Source organism: Apodemus sylvaticus, chromosome 4 (genome assembly GCF_947179515.1).
Source record: "Apodemus sylvaticus chromosome 4, mApoSyl1.1, whole genome shotgun sequence".
Lineage (NCBI taxonomy): Eukaryota > Metazoa > Chordata > Mammalia > Rodentia > Muridae > Apodemus > Apodemus sylvaticus.
Window position 1 is genome coordinate 15,377,823 of NC_067475.1, and position 16,002 is coordinate 15,393,824.

The 16,002-nt window shown below is 40.4% G+C and overlaps 1 protein-coding gene across 1 annotated transcript in view; it reads right to left on the reverse strand.

Annotated features, from left to right (window-relative positions):
* The window catches only part of Col24a1 (collagen type XXIV alpha 1 chain), a 265,455-nt gene that overhangs the window by 123,569 nt on the left and 125,884 nt on the right, over nt 1–16,002 (reverse strand). Inside the window, exon 25 of the mRNA XM_052178477.1 lies at nt 2,320–2,373. Within this exon, the coding sequence (XP_052034437.1) occupies nt 2,320–2,373 (54 nt within the window). The remainder of the gene's footprint in view (nt 1–2,319; nt 2,374–16,002) is intronic.

Here is a 16,002-nt window from a genome sequence, read left to right on the forward strand (position 1 = left end):
TCCATCAATTACTTGCAATGGTATTTAATTTCATTCTTTTTTTTATGTCTATTTGGGGCTCTAAATGTCTCTTAGATGTACATATCTTTTCCTACATTTGGAATATTTTTCTGCACAGCTTCAACAACTCTATTTCTTGTGGCTTTAGTTCATAAATATGTTTTTTCTACATTGAGAATTCTTAGTTTTCATCTCATGATCATGTCCCAGAGTTCTTGAAAGTCTTGATCACAACTGCTCTATTTCTTTTCTTTTCTTTTCTTTTCTTTTTTCTTTTCTTTCTTTCTTCTCTCTCTCTCTCTCTCTCTCTCTCTCTCTCTCTCTCTCTCTCTCTCTCTCTCTCCCCCCCTTCCCCTCCCTCCCTCCCTCCCTGCCTCCCTCCCTCTCTCCTACCTTCCTTTTCTCTCTGAAGGTAATCATTTTTTAACCACATCATCAGTCTGTGAAAACCTTTCTTCTCCTTAATTTAATGGTAACATTGTCCACAGTTAAAAATTTTGATTTATGGTGACATTCATTTCCAAAATTCCTGCCTTTCCTTCTCAGACTCTGTTTATTTACTAAATTTCTCATTTTTCTTACTAAATTTCTTCTCTAAATCTTGATTTGACTTTCTTATCCCATTTGTCTGTTTGCTTGACTCCTCTTTGAGGTCACTGGTCCTTTTTTAAAGTAAACTTTTGAATGCTTTGCTTAGTCTTTCGGCCCCTTCGTTATTTTTGGACTCAGTTATTGAGGGCTTGTGAACTTTTGTGGGAGTCATATTGCCTTGCCTTTCCAGTTTTCTTGTGTTTCTATGTAAATATTTTTGCATTTGTTGGGATATCCCTTCTGGTTTTATGTGAAAGTGTTCTTTAGGGGGTGATTTTATCTTGAGCTCTCAATCTCCATCTCTACTCAGAAGAGAGGAAGCTGACAATAGAACAATTCAAAAGTAAATCGGATATTTAAATACAACAGAAAATTAACTAGAAATATCAACTATATTCCCTTAGGGAGAGAAAAGAAAGGAGCTAAGATACTTAGGCTCCAAGGCCTAACACTATAACTGATGCTATGGTGTGCTTATAGACAAGAGCCTACCATGGCTGCCATCTGAGGCCCAAAAAGCAGCTGACTGAGACAGAAGTATATTCTTACACCCAACTAATAGACTGAAGTCAGGAACCCCTGTGGCTGAATCTGGGAAAGTCTGAAAGAAGCTGATGAGGAAGTACGAGCTCATAGGAAGACCAGAAGTCTCAACTAACGTGGACTCCTGAGATCTCTCAGACACTGAACAACCAACCAGGTAGCAAACACCACCTGATATGAGGCCCTGACACATACAGCAGAGGATTGCCTAGTCTGGCCTCAGTGAGTGAAGATGCACCTAACCCTCAAGAGACGTGAGACCCCAGAGAGTCAGGAGGTCTATCAGGGTATGGGTGTGGGGGGGGCAGGGCGGGGACATCCTTTTGGAAAGAGGGGAGGAGAAATGGGATGTGGAACTGCCAGAGGGCAGAACAGGAAGGGGATAACAACTGGACTATAAAAAAATATCAGAGATAATAAAAAAATAATAGATAAGAATTGAAAAGCTATCCAGGCTAAAAGTATTGATGATTAGATGATAAAATGACAGAGAGTTGCGGGGGGGAGAATAATCAACCTTGGAAAGAGAGGGAAATGTACGTGTCGACAGCAGAAGAAAATGTGGTCAGAGCAAACACAATAAAAGAAAAGCAGGGCAAAGCAAACATTCAGAGGGAGAACAAGACCAGTCAGTGTTCCCTCCTTGCTGAGGAGGCAGAGGGTGAAGATGCTCAGTTCCCCTAGACTCATCCTTGGTATTGGGAACAGGAGGGTACTGAGCACTGCTTTCTGTAGTTCCAGCAGATTTGACCAGGGAAGGCTGAGCCAGCCTCACTGGGCTTTTTCACTGGGCTTTTTCACTGGGCTTGATGGCTACTGTGACCACGCTGGGTTGATTACTGCCAGGATGCAGGCTCAGCAATACAAGCCAGCAGAACCCTCCTTCAGGTTGGTGCGGCCAACAGGTTGGATGGTCCCTCATGGCGAGGAACTCCATTCTTGCATCCCTGGGTATGGGAAATGCCCGAGCATCTGCTGTGTTTTTACCAAGTATTTCTTGGACTCTTGATATTTTGTTGTAGATGTGTAGACACACAGAAAAGTGATTACTGTCTCTAATCCTCCGTCCTCTAGTCCCCTATTAGGGCGACAAGTACTCTTTGATCAATCACCATAAAAAGCCATTTGGAAGTTCAAAGTTAGCCTCCAGTTCTCAATGCAAAACAAAATAACAGAATGAGTTACCTTTTCACCAATGCTTCCGGTTATCCCTACTTCTCCAGGTAAACCAACAGGTCCCTTTAAGAAAAGAAATGACAAAATATGTATACATTACATCACTCTTATAGCATCCTGGTTTTAAATCACCCATAATTACTGTTTATATCTCCTTCATCTTAATTTTATTTGGAGGCAAATTCTTTGCAGAATAGGTACATAGCCTATGACTTCATGTTAGAATTAATTTATTCAGTCAGTCAAAAATACCTAAATCAAATCTTAATGCATAACAGATACTTTGTTGGAGATGATGTAATCTCTGTCCTTAAAAACTCAGAAACAACAGGATGTTATAAAATATTTACAACTTCCACATCTACTTGTTGGGGCTATGTTAGCATAAAATTTTTGTGACTATCTTCTTTGAAAGTATCTTAATACCCATTTGAGTTCATTCATTTGTTCAGTTATATAAGGACTTGATATCTATTCTGAGTGGTACTGGTTGCTGAGGTAAGACAGATTCAGGCCCTGTCTTGATGTCGTAGTTAGCTCCAGCTGACAATTTGACACAACCCACAGTCACTTGGTGTCTTAGTCGGGGTTTCTATTCCTGCACAAACATCAAGACCAAGAAGCAAGTTGGGGAGGAAGGGGTTTATTAAGCTTACACTTCCAGGTAGCAGTTCATCACTATAGTCAGGACTGGAACTCAAGCAGGTCAGGAAGCAGGAGCTGATACAGAGGCCGTGGAGGGATGTTTCTTACTGGCTTGCTTCCCCTGGCTTGCTCAGCCTGCTCTCTTATAGAACCCAAGAGCACCAGCCCAAAGGTTGAACCACCCACAAGGGGCCCTCACCACTTGATCTAATTGAGAAATGCCCCACAGCTGGATCTGATGAAGGCAGTTCCCCAACTGAAGCTCCTTTCTCTGTGATAACTCCAGCCTGTGTCAAGTTGACACACAAAATTAGCCAGTACACTTGGGCAGAAGAAACTTCAGTTGAGGAATTACCTCAATCAGCTTGCCCTATGGGCATGTCCATGGGAGCATTTTCTTAGCTGTTAATTGATGTAGTAGGATGGGTGGGTCTGGGTTGTATAAGAAAGTAAGCTGAGCAAGTCCAAACATCCAAGGCAGTAAGAGTGTTTCTCCACGGTTACTGCTTCAAGCTCCCGCCTTGGCTTCCTTTGGTGGTGGGACTAAAATCTATATATTAACTAAACTCTGTCCTTCCCAACTGCTTTTGGTCATGGTTTTATCACGGTAACAAATCGGAGCTAGAATCATTTGGCAGATCAAAACATTTGGTGACACAGAAGGGAAACCATTAACAGTTACGGGGATGATCTAAGCTCATGAAGGACGTAACCATGGTGATAGAGAATGAAAGAGAAGGCATTTTAGCAAGGAGAGTCTGGGGAGGGATGAAGCCAGACAATCTGTAACTGTAGGAAGAGGTCAGCCAGCAAACTGAAGAAGGAAGGCGGGGACTCGAGCTAGTACACAGCCCGAGGAAGGGACACAGGTGAGAGGACAGAGGGAAGAAAGCCACCAGCAATGGCGCTCTCAAGGAACATGACTTGGGTTCTCTCTGTGTTTGCATTTGTGCAAATTTATTATTTCTTCTTTAATGGATATAAGGAACAAAAAATAAGCATTAGAACAACACATTACAGTTCTTTCTTAAATTGTAAAGGAGTAGTAACTTTTGACCTTTATATAAGGACACATGAAATGTTTTCAATATCTACCAGGTATAAATCCTGCTTAGACAGTTTTTTATATAACATATATTTACATATACAAGGCAGTAAATCATGATCAGTGGGTAATATGCAGAATCTAACTTAATACATAACATGATTTTTATCCACAGGTTCACAGTCATATCTATATCAGTAGCTGATTGGTTATCACATGATCTTGGATACAATAACATGAATTAAGTATTTTTGTTTGATGTATGTCTATTTGTTTGTATGTATGTATATTTGTATACATATATGTATATTTGTATGTATGTATGTATATTTGTTTGTATATTTGTTTGAGTGTGTCTATGTGTGTATGTGTGAATGTGAGTGTGTGAGTGTGTCTGTGTGCGTGTCTGTGTGTGTGTCTGTGTGTGCATGAGCATGATTTTATCATCAAAACCACTAACTTTGGTAGTGTTATCAGGATCTCCCTTTATAGATGAGCTAGCTAAGTTAAGAAGAGATGCTTAAATGGTATGGGTAAGCTTAGGTAAACACCAAGTGCTTAAAATGTAACTCTTTTAATAGGTGTGTACTGTATTTATTGAAAACTTTATTTTTCATTCTTCAATAATGTGCATTTTTGTCTTTTCTATGTGGATCTTTATTTCATCTTTCTGGAGTCTCATCATCACAAGACATAAGAGGAGCCTGGAATTATGTTTCTGTCCATATAGTGACTCAGTCATCTCTCTCTCTCTCTCTCTCTCTCTCTCTCTCTCTCTCTCTCACACACACACACACACACACACACACCCCACATAATGCCTCTGTCCTCTATTGTGGTACCATGCTTAGGTATAGCTTACTTATATCCTATGTCATTGATCATTTATTGACAATTTTGTTTTTCTCTCCTTTCACACATTTCTCTCACCTTCTTTCAAAAGCTTTTTCTAGTTGCCTTTGATTGTCCTCATCAAAACAAGTGAGCTTTAGTGGGTCCTAGCAAATCTGAAACCCATAGGCTTTGGATCCTCTTGCTCTTTAAGTGTGTGTTACCATTTAATACAAAACTATCTGCACGTTTGGCAATAACAGAAAAATCCATTTTGACTCAAAAACCTATCAAGTTTCATTAAAAACATGCCACTGATGGCCTACATTTTTATATTTCAAAAGAGAAAAAACATCCAACAAACATAGGCAATTTGTCAGTAACTTTAAGAAATAGCCCATTTTCAAATATTAGTGTGTTAACATGGCATGCTACATTGAGTTATTCAGAGTATTCACTGCTTAATTCTGTAGAACAATGACACGTCTATGCGCGGGTTCTGTCAGTCATGCCGCGGGTCTCACAGTGACCCTCAGTGTGGGAAGACATCCTCCTGATGCTAGGATTCTCTGTGTGACTTATACAGAACAAAGAGAAAAGGTGGGGACAAGGTATTCATCATGCTGCTTTGTAGAGGCCACAAAACTAGCCATGACTCAATGAGGCTCTTGGTGAGCCCGGGCCTTAGAATGCAGGCGACATGGAACAGACACAGGCAGCTCACAGTGGGTAGAGAGAAAGTGAGAAAGAAACCTTCACTATTACAAGCTACTGACATTTTGAAGCTACTCTGAAAGCTAGTAATATATGACACTCATTTACATGAGTGATAACTAGATCTCCTCTCTGATTTTTACCCCATGTGATAATGGCCCCAAGGGAGTGGAAACTACTTCAATTAAAAAGCCCGACTTTCTTAATTGCCTTAGAAACATGAGTAAAGATAATTTTGCACCATGCTGTAACACTTGATTTTGTGTTTATTTTGATCCAGTGGCTAATATTTTCTAATGAGACAATGAATTAAACTGACACATGAATTGACATCAAATTGGAAATTTTGAATCTAACTCAGATTTTTTTTTACTGTTGTCTCACAGAAATGGTTTCAATTACCAGAAAAATGCAGCATACACATTACTAACAGCAGGACAGTTACCATCCACGGGAATAATAAAATGGACAAGGAGAGGATCCTAATGAGGTTTCAAGGGGAGAAGAAGATCATCCTTAAGGAAACACTCTGAGAGAGTGATGTGATTTGACATTGGAGGGTGAGTGGTGACCTCCAGGAACAACTCCAGTAGTACCCGTATGCTTGCACATGACTGCTGCAGAGTTAACCGTGTCCACGTGAAGGAAGCCTGGGGAACAGCCTGCAGAGCTAATGCTCTTACGAAGCTTGGCAGCCGAATGGAGACACAATTACCATTGCAAACCATGCTTTGCAAAAATGATTCTATTGAGAACATGATTTCTGCACAGCCAGCCAAGTAAAAGAAAGTTCATCTACAACAGAAGTACACTTCTGAACAGAAAGCAATTATACCTAAGATATATTTTCCCTCTGTTGCACAGAATGATTCTTTTTAAACAACATGATATTGGAGCCCTAATCCATCATAAGTGGTTGAGACCAATACATTTGTAATGGCAAGAAAGCGCTGCTGGGTTTAATGTCCCCCATGGGCTAACTTGTAGCCAGCTCTCCCATAGCTAGACAGTCTCCTTTCACTGGAAACTCACTGTCACTGCAAACCGTAGAACTCATGCTGGGAGGTGTGCATCAGCCAAAGACCCCTATCTTCTCCTCCTTCTCCTCCTCTTCCTCCTCCTCCTTCTCTTCCTCCTCCTCCTTCTATCATTACTCCTCCTGCTCTTATTATTATTGTTGTTGTTCCTCCATCCCTCCTCTCCTTTCCTCCTCCTTCTCCTCCTCCTCCTCCTCCTCTCCTTTCCTCCTCCTCCTTCTCTTCCTCCTCCTACTCCTCCTCTTCCTCCTCCTCTTCCTCCTCCTCTTCCTCCTCCTCTTCCTCCTCCTCCTCTCCTTTCCTCCTCCTCCTCCTTTTCCTCCTCCTCCTCCTCCTCCTCTTCATCCTCCTCTTCCTCCTCCTCCTCTCCTTTCCTCCTCCTCCTCCTCGTCTTCCTCCTCCTCCTCCTTGTCTTCCTCCTCCTCCTTCTTCAAATTACAAATACTTTCCAAAAGGACAGATCACGGTGCCCTGACTAGTTTTCATAATCATCCACGAAATAGGCATCCCACATAGAAGTAAGATCTAGGACAACATACAACTCAGAACCAGAAACAAATATATTTTTAATTTTAAAGCGCTCAAAAGTTACTTGGGTATATATGGGCACAATCACAATTCATTTAGGTAACAGTGGATGCTAGTATAGAAAAATGAAAAATTCCTGGTTTTGTTCCTTTCTATTAATCTTTTTTAATCTTAAAAAAAAGTGCTGGGAAAACTGGATGTCCAGAAGAATGAAACAGAAGAATGAAACTGGATTCATATCTCACATTAAAGAAAGACTTTCTTTGAGACCCAGAGTTTGGTAACTGTTACACGGAAAAAGTAGAGGAAGCATCTCAAGGAACAGGCACAGGCAAAGACCTTCTGAACAGGACTCTGCTCAGGAGATAATGTCAGCTATTGACAAATGGAAATCCATGAAATTGAGATGTTTCTGTACAGCAAGGGAGATCTAGCTTACAGAAAGAGAGAAAATGAGTGATGCTATCTATCTTTATTGATTCTATGATGTTGACTTAGTTGTCACATCACATAATCTCCCCCAAACATTAATGGCTTAAAATAAGGAATACCGGGCCACTACTTCTGTATGTCAGAAACTATGGGATGTGTGTAGCTTCCATGGGCAGCTCTGGCTCAGGTTTCTGGCATAATTGATGTCAGACTGAGACTAGAAGATTTACACCTATGAAAGATGTGGACCAGAGGCGTCACTGCCTTGCCATACAGAGCCTCTTTAGGGACCAATCATGTGAAGTTTGTCTCACCACAGAGCAAGTGATCCTAGATAGAAAGTGGGCAAGGTATACACTACCATACCTCTTATGCCTACTTACACATTGTGTACCCATGATACCCACATCACACTCATTAGCAATGTATAAGGGCACCCTACATTCATTCTTGTTCTCCCCCCTCCCCACTTTCTCTCCCTCCCTCCCTCCCTCTCTCTCACTTTCTCTCTTGTATGCCATGATCAAACACACACTGAGGCCAACCACCACTTTGGCTAGGCTGGCTGCCCAGTGAGCTCCCAGGATTCCTGTGACCCTTAGCCTTACTCAGAGTTTTATTTTTACCTGGGGCCAGGAACTTTAATTCAGGTCCTTCTGAAATCATAGCAAGTACTGCTACCTACTGAGCCATCACCCCAGCCTCAAGATCCTCCATCCTAAAAGATGGAAATTCAAGAGCTCTTCTCTCAGCGAAGAACAGCAAAGAAATTATAATATATTTGTTAAAGTCATAATGACTAAAGTCTAATGTTAGCTAACTTTGATAACATATTGAAACTTTGATTCTTTCTAATTATTTACTTTCTGTAGCTTTTACATACTTCTATAGGAACTTCTAAATTGTTGCTCAAAAGATGTATACTTTTCTACAGATGAGACATAGAAAGTCTTAGTAACTTAATATCTATTATGTTTAAAGTGACATGCCAATCAATTTGTAATTAATGACCTCCAAGGTAAAGCAGATAACAAAAACTGCCCATAGATAAAACCATACAGAATTCCACCCAAGCTGGGAGGTCGCAGACATGGTGTTTGCATATCCTTGGCATCTTCCGTGGAGCACAGCCCTGCCCACTTGCTTATCAACCCTCTGCACTGCATTTGCACGCTGTCAATAGAATCTAGTGTAAAACCAGACCATATGGCTCAGGAAGCTCCCGCCCACTCTGCTGTGGATTTAATGAACACACAGCAGTTGCTGAAGCCATCCTGTTTACTTTTAGGAATTGCCAACAACACATGCCTTTTGGGGAAGAACGCTCATCACAACCTTTCAATGCACTGATTGTACACGTAACACACGGTGAGGAATACGACGAAGTCTTCAGCTAGAACATGCTCTGCTTGGGAGCTAAAAACAAAACAAAACAAAACAACCAAAAAAACCATGTAATAATTGAAAACATTTCACGTTTTTTGCGAAGTGGGATATGTAATGGTCTATTTAAAGATTTTGTTAACTAAAGCCAAAATGCAGAGGGCCAAAAACCATGATGTGGAATAAATCGACTTTTAGAAGCAAGAAGAAATATTATTTTTCCTCCCAAAGTCAGTTAAAACTTTAGAATGTTCTATTTTTTTAAGTAACCACATCCTACTGATTCATTCTAAGAGTAATATAAAATTAGAATGTCTCCTAGTTGAAAAAGGTGCTATAAAACATTTTATAGAAAGTTCCTATACTTAACAATTATCTTCAAAAGTCACTGTGTCTTACAGAGTGTTTGAATGCCTCACAAGAGTTCAAATCTTCAACATGTAAACAATTGCAAAACAGGATAGAGGATGGAAGACCTCGGTGATTTTAAATTTTACTGTAAAACACAGTATAGAAAGCAAATTCCTTAGACCGCTGTCCTATTGCATCTTAGGAACTCATTAGCTTCACTATTTTGTATTACTGGTTTTTGTTTTCCTTTCAAAGCTACACAAAGAGTCCAAGCTATTTCATCTTGACAAATGTAGACTTTACCCACTGTAGTAAACCACTGATATTTGGTCATTTTTTAACCTTTTTTTAAATTTAAGATGTATTTATTTATTATATGTACGCACACTGTAGCTGTCTTCAGACACAAGAAGAGGGCGTCAGATATCACTATTGATTGTTCTAAGCCACCATGTGATTTTGGGGATTTGAACTCAGGACTTTCAGGAGAACAGTCAGTGTTCTTAACTGCTGAGCCATCTCAAGTGGCAACTTTGTATATGAATGGAATATGGGATTTTGGTGACTGGAGGACCATACATGAAAAAACAAAACAAAAACCCTCCCTTTTCAAGCACTAAATGGGACATGTGTCCTCACAGGAACAGTTTACCTGTGTCACGTCTTCATGTTCACATCTTTTTCCAAGAAGATGGCCACATAACCATTTATTGAGGGGCAGGTAAAAAATAGCATATTATCTAGCTTAGGACACAGCAGAATTACTATTCTCCTTTTCCTTCCTTTTATTTTTTGTGTGCATGTGTGTATGCAGTAACTCATGTCCATGTGCGTGTAGACGCCAGAGGTTGGGGCTTAGTGTCTTACTTTCTTTCCCTCCATCTTTTCTTTTGAGACACATAGTGGTCATTGATTGGTGGTCACACTGGCTGGCCAAAAAGCTCTGGGGAATTACCTGTTTCCTTCCTCTCAGAGTTAAGGCTAAAGGCATGCATTACTGCACCCACCCCTTTTTATGACGTGTGTGTGTGTGTGGTCCAAACATGGGCCTTTTTTCTTGTGGGACAAACACTTTACCAACCAATCCATTTTCCCAGTCCAAGAATCCCTTATTTGTTTGTTTGTTTGTTTGCTTGTTTGTTTTTATGTGTGTGGGTGTTATGCCTGAATGTATATGTACCATGTGTGTTCCTGGTGGCTGCAGAGGTCAAAAGAGGCTTTCAGATCCCTGGAATTGTGATTCATAGACAGTTGTGAGCCACCATGTCTGTGCTGGGAATTAATCCATCCTGATCCTCTGGAAGAATAGCCAGTACTCTTAACTGCTGAGCCATCCACAGCTCTCCAGCCACAAAAATTCCTTTTTAAAATATGATAAAGAGGAAGCCCCAGTGAGTTATTCTGGGAGGAATTCAGTGTACAGATGAATATGTGGGCCTAGAGCCAAGAAATTCACAGACCATCAGGAAAAAAGTTTTAACTAAGAGTCAGCCCTAGAGGGGTGAGGGAAAGATAAGGAAAAATTTCAGCTCTATTATGCAGAGAAAGCAAACTGGCAAAGGATGAGTGGTGTCTATTATCTTTGTTTTCAACAATTTTCCTTCAGTCTTTTCATTTGAGGGTAATTTTAAGGCTTATCCCCAAAGCCTTTCTGATTATTTGTTAATATTTCAGTTTCCAAATGTCCAATCTTGGGATCATTCATTCACATTTTCAAATGAAATCCATAATCTCAGAAGTTATCCTTTTGATAGCGTGAATTGGAGCAAACAGCTTTCTCTGTGTGATGAGTAACTTGAACGAGTCCAGAAACATCTGGGAAATTAAAAAGAGCAATCTGTGGGTGTGTTTGTGAAGACTCCTCTGGATCATGAAAGCCTTTACCTCATCGATAGCATAGACGATCGCTTGATAGAGTCATCATAATATTCCGGTCTTACGTGGAGGTGGGATCTAGGTGGAGGAGGCCCCTGAGGAAGACTTGAGGGATGTACTTTACTCAGGCCTCTTCCTGCCCTCTGCCTCCTCTGCCTGCTGCCTACCCAGAGACCAAGAACAGCCCCAGAAGTTGCCTTCATTACTGTGATGTTCGGCACAAATACATGGGTTCAGCATTTTTATACTGCACGCCAAAATAACAGTTCACTCTTTTAAATATTTCTCTCAGCTATTTGGTCACAGTGACTTAGAAACCTGGTTAGTATGTTTTCTAACTCCATCACTATTTAGGAAGCTAAGAATGTGAATGTTCTATAAAGCATCTCCATCTCTTATGTTTAGCATCCTTCCAGGACTACGGAAGATAATATATACATATAACTAAGCCAATGAATAACGTAAAGAAAGCAGAGGTGGTGAACACACCCTCTTCTGTAAGTTAAGACTCTCTGCTTCTTAAATCAGCATCTTCCAGGCTACGGCCTCAGAAGACAGACTTGCATCCTGGCCTGATGAGAGTACAATGAGGAAGGCTGGCCGTTTAGCCCACTGGTGGGTCATGTGTTACCCAGAACTCACTAGACTAGATGGTTGAGCAATTACCTCCCATCTTTTGGTGGGAGGGCAGAGAAAACTATATTAAGTTCTTGATTTATTCACCACACTGACCAAACTTCAGAGAAGCTTAAACTCCCAACTGAGAGCAGTGTAATGTGCTGAGGTCAATAGAAAACTGGTTCAGGAAAAACTAACTCTGACACTTGCGAGGGGAATGTCTAGACAGAAGTCCCTAAAGAGTTTGAACCATTAGGCTCCAACTCTTCCTGCTTATAGAAGTGGCCTGACCTTTCTCATAGCACTATCCCATCATGCACCTCCCCTTTAAGAACATACATACCCTAATAGAGATTTTCATCTTCCTCTCTAATTACTAGATTGTACTCACATTCCACCTAGGAATTTGGTGTGCTATTATAGACAGAAAAGGCCATAGCTAAAGAATAAAAAAGGTCTCGCTAGTGTATATAGTAGCAGCTTGGGACTAGGCATAGGACCTGACTACATAGGTACTTTACCTACATGGCATAAATAAAATTTGGCATAGAAAAATTAATTTGGGATCTGGGTAAGGTTTTTTTTCTCATTCATATGACCAAATACATGACAGGAAGCCACTAAAGGAACAAGATCCATTTTGGCTCTTGGTTAAGGATGCTACCATGGAGGAGAAGGCATGGCCATGTCCAGTGGAAAAGCATGGCTTGGACTCTTGACTTTTTGGTGGACCTATAGTTAGAATTGGAGGAGGAGGAAGAAGAGGAGGAAGAGGAGAAGGAGGAGAAGACAGTTGCATTGTAGCTGGCTATAACCTAAAAGTCTTTCCTTGATTGAACCACTTCCTTCAGTAAAGCCTGCTTTCTAAAGGCTGCAAGACTATGCTAAGCAGTTGAGGACCAAGCTTCCAATCTCACGAGCATCTGATGTTTTGAGGTTTCTAGGCACTGATGATACACTATCTATACATGCTGCTTAACAACCAAAGAAAAATAATTTTATGAAAATCCTACATTTATCTATACTTTATTAAAATGTCATAAAATAGTTTTATTTAATCAACAAAATATACTTGAAAGCATAAGATTATGTGTCACACTGAAGAATACATATTGTTTGTATGGTCAAGTAAATTTAGACTACAGACAGATATTTCATAATTTTATAGGTTCCCGAGGGATTGGACAGGTCTACTTTGGGTCACAGAGTTTCTACTCCAGCCTCTTGCTAGGTTCCCCACCAAGTATCTCTTGATGGTCTTCCAAGTATCCAAGTGGAAATGTCAGGGTCTGACATGTCCCCATCAACTACCTGACTCTTATTCTCTAGGATCAAATGAACAGTCATAAAATAAAAGCTCCGAGAGAAGCGTTACCATCTCCAGGCGGTTCTGGCAATGATCAGGAGGCTATTCCTGGAATGTCCTCTGAGCAGATGCTTGTAGCCACACTCATGTTGTGGGAAACACGAGAAAGGACAGGGTCACTCCTGCTGCACCAAGCTTGCCTGGCCAAGCAATGAGCCTCTGGGTGATCAATCAAAGGTGATAATGTGAGTATCGACAGAGAGCAGCCTCCTTTCTTTATTCAACATAGGCTATTTTTTTTTTAAAGTAAGTTGGATAAGAAATAAAGGAAATTTTCCTGCAGTGACACTTGTGTTGCAATAACTTCCTCACTGTGCGGTCTCCCTGAGACTAATAACTAGCAGGCCCATTCACACAGAGGGATGTGTACTTATGAGACCAGAGTATTTTTTCAAATATGAAGAACAAAATTAGTTCTGTATGCCTTTTCAGGCACTCCATATAGGAAAGGTGATTTTGTGAGTTCTATTCAAGATAAAATTAGAGTAAGAGAAATCTGCTTTCTCAAATTTCCATCAATCCCACTAACCCCAAATCATTGCAGCCGACAATGGGGGAAAATGACAATATGTTATGCTACCCAGTAATACCAAGACTTGGGTTCCAGCTTAACACTTAAGTTTCTAAGAAAGTCATTGAACCAGGTTTGATCTCACCTTTCTACTTTGAAAAACATGTGGGCAAGGACCCTCTTCTCATACCATCAAACTTTAAAATTCTACTTAACCACAAGGAAGAACAGTATCAGTTATCTAAAAGGCATCAAAAATCCTTTTCAACACCCAAGAATGGGATGTTCATATATACATAGAAATTGAATTAAAATTTTTCTATTGAGGAATTTTATCCAGTGTTCTGGACCCACAGGATCACCCAGAACTGTCTTAATGATGGTCTCCGCAGCAGGCAGATGCGATGGCTAAGATCAGTTTCCCTTTAATGCTCAAATTGGTATCCAACCATGTATGAGGTCTCTGAAGTGGGCTCAGGGTCCTGTTCAGTTTGATTTCTCCCTGGAGTATGCAAATGGTCATAAATATTTATGGAAGGAAGGCACCATATAAACTGGCTAATGGTTTCTTGGTTAAAATCCTGAGATGATGGGAAATCCTCACATTGTGTTTACACAGACAAGTCGGTGACTTTTACGTGTTTGCCTCAAGTCTCAGACAAATACGAAAGGAAAGGAAGAAGATACGGAGGAAGATGTCCTCATGAGACTTTCTTTTTTTTTTTTTACGGACAAGTCTCTGCACTTCTCTCATAACTGTACTGTGGACTTTTGTAGTAGCACTTGAGTGATCCTGTGACACCTCAGAGCCCAAGGGTAGGACGACGGGTTCTTTAAAACACAGTCCGGAGAAGCCCAGAAAGCTCCCTTGAAAAAGTGAGACCTTCTCTGCCATGAGGACATTACTCCCAGCCACACAGTCCTGTCTCCCCTGAGTTATGACGCCTTGGATGGCGTAATCTTACTCTAAGGAAGAAGGAGAGCAGCGATTCACAAGCAAGGCTGAGCCCAAATGCAAAATATCTTGTCTCAATGGGGACACTTTTTACACACAAAGAAAATACTCATTGTTCTCAGAAACATAATAATCTAAAGTGGGCATTAGAGGGAAAATGATAAATTCTGGTAGCATCCTTTGGCTTTATATGTGGCCCAGATATAAAAAGCAAATAAATTCATTATGATTGCAACCATTACAAAAGAAGACACTCACACACACACACACAAAACAAACCAGTGAACGGAGGCAGCACTGCCTACCTGCTAACTTGAATCAGGTTTTGGATCTGAAACTAAGATCCAAAGAACTCACCTTTGTGTCCATTGCTTTTATGTTAATGACAAAAGGCTAATAAAGCAGGGTGCAGGTAAGACTGACACAATTAAGCTACCACATCCTGGAACAACTGTAACAAAGAGCAGGAAGACACACACTACAGCCGGCGGCCCATTCCCGCCAGCTGTCTGTTTTTTTATAAATAGTTTCACTGGAAACAGAGCTGGGCTCCTTCATTCATTGTTGTCTGTGGCTGGGTTCACAGCACAGCGCCACAGAGAGGAACTACAACAGAACCCATATGGCTCAGAATTTTAAAGATGCAGCTACTGGCCCTTTACACAAAAGCCTGCTGACCAGTGGAGACCGTAGCCCACAGGTTCCACAGGCCACCGGTCTTTTTGAAAGGAGAAGCATGGGTATTTTCGCTAAGCCTATCTCCAGGCTGTCACTGGTCATCATGTCCTGTCAGCAAAGTCATTTCAGTAGGAGTCCCCAAACAACACTTTATCCCAGACCCTTCCATTATTTCTGTGCACCAGTCTATTTACTTCTTAAACTAAAAGGATCAACACATTCTCTGTCTTACATATTTGCAACAAAAAACAGGGACCTTTACCATTGTGCTGACATATAAATATGTATATAAAAGAAGATACAATGTACTAGCAATGAGTGAAACTTCTATATACAAACACAGCTTAAAAAGGAAGACCATATATATATATATATATATATATATATATATATATATATATATATATATATATGAAGATACAATATACTAGCAATGAATGAAACTTATTGCACACAAACAAAGCTTGAAGGGAAGACTATTAGAACATCATTCCAACAAAAATGCCAGCATTAAACCCTTTCCAGATAGGAACTTAGAATGCCATCTCCTCAAAAGCTCCTTGACCATGGCAAGTTATTCATGTAATCAGAAATACCAGCTTTTTAAAGCATAGAATAATTATATTTACCAAAATATTTGTAGATATTAACAAATATAACATAAGTCAAAGTTCCTGGTTTATCACAAGTTTTCAATAATGAGTGCCTATTTTTCTTTTTGGA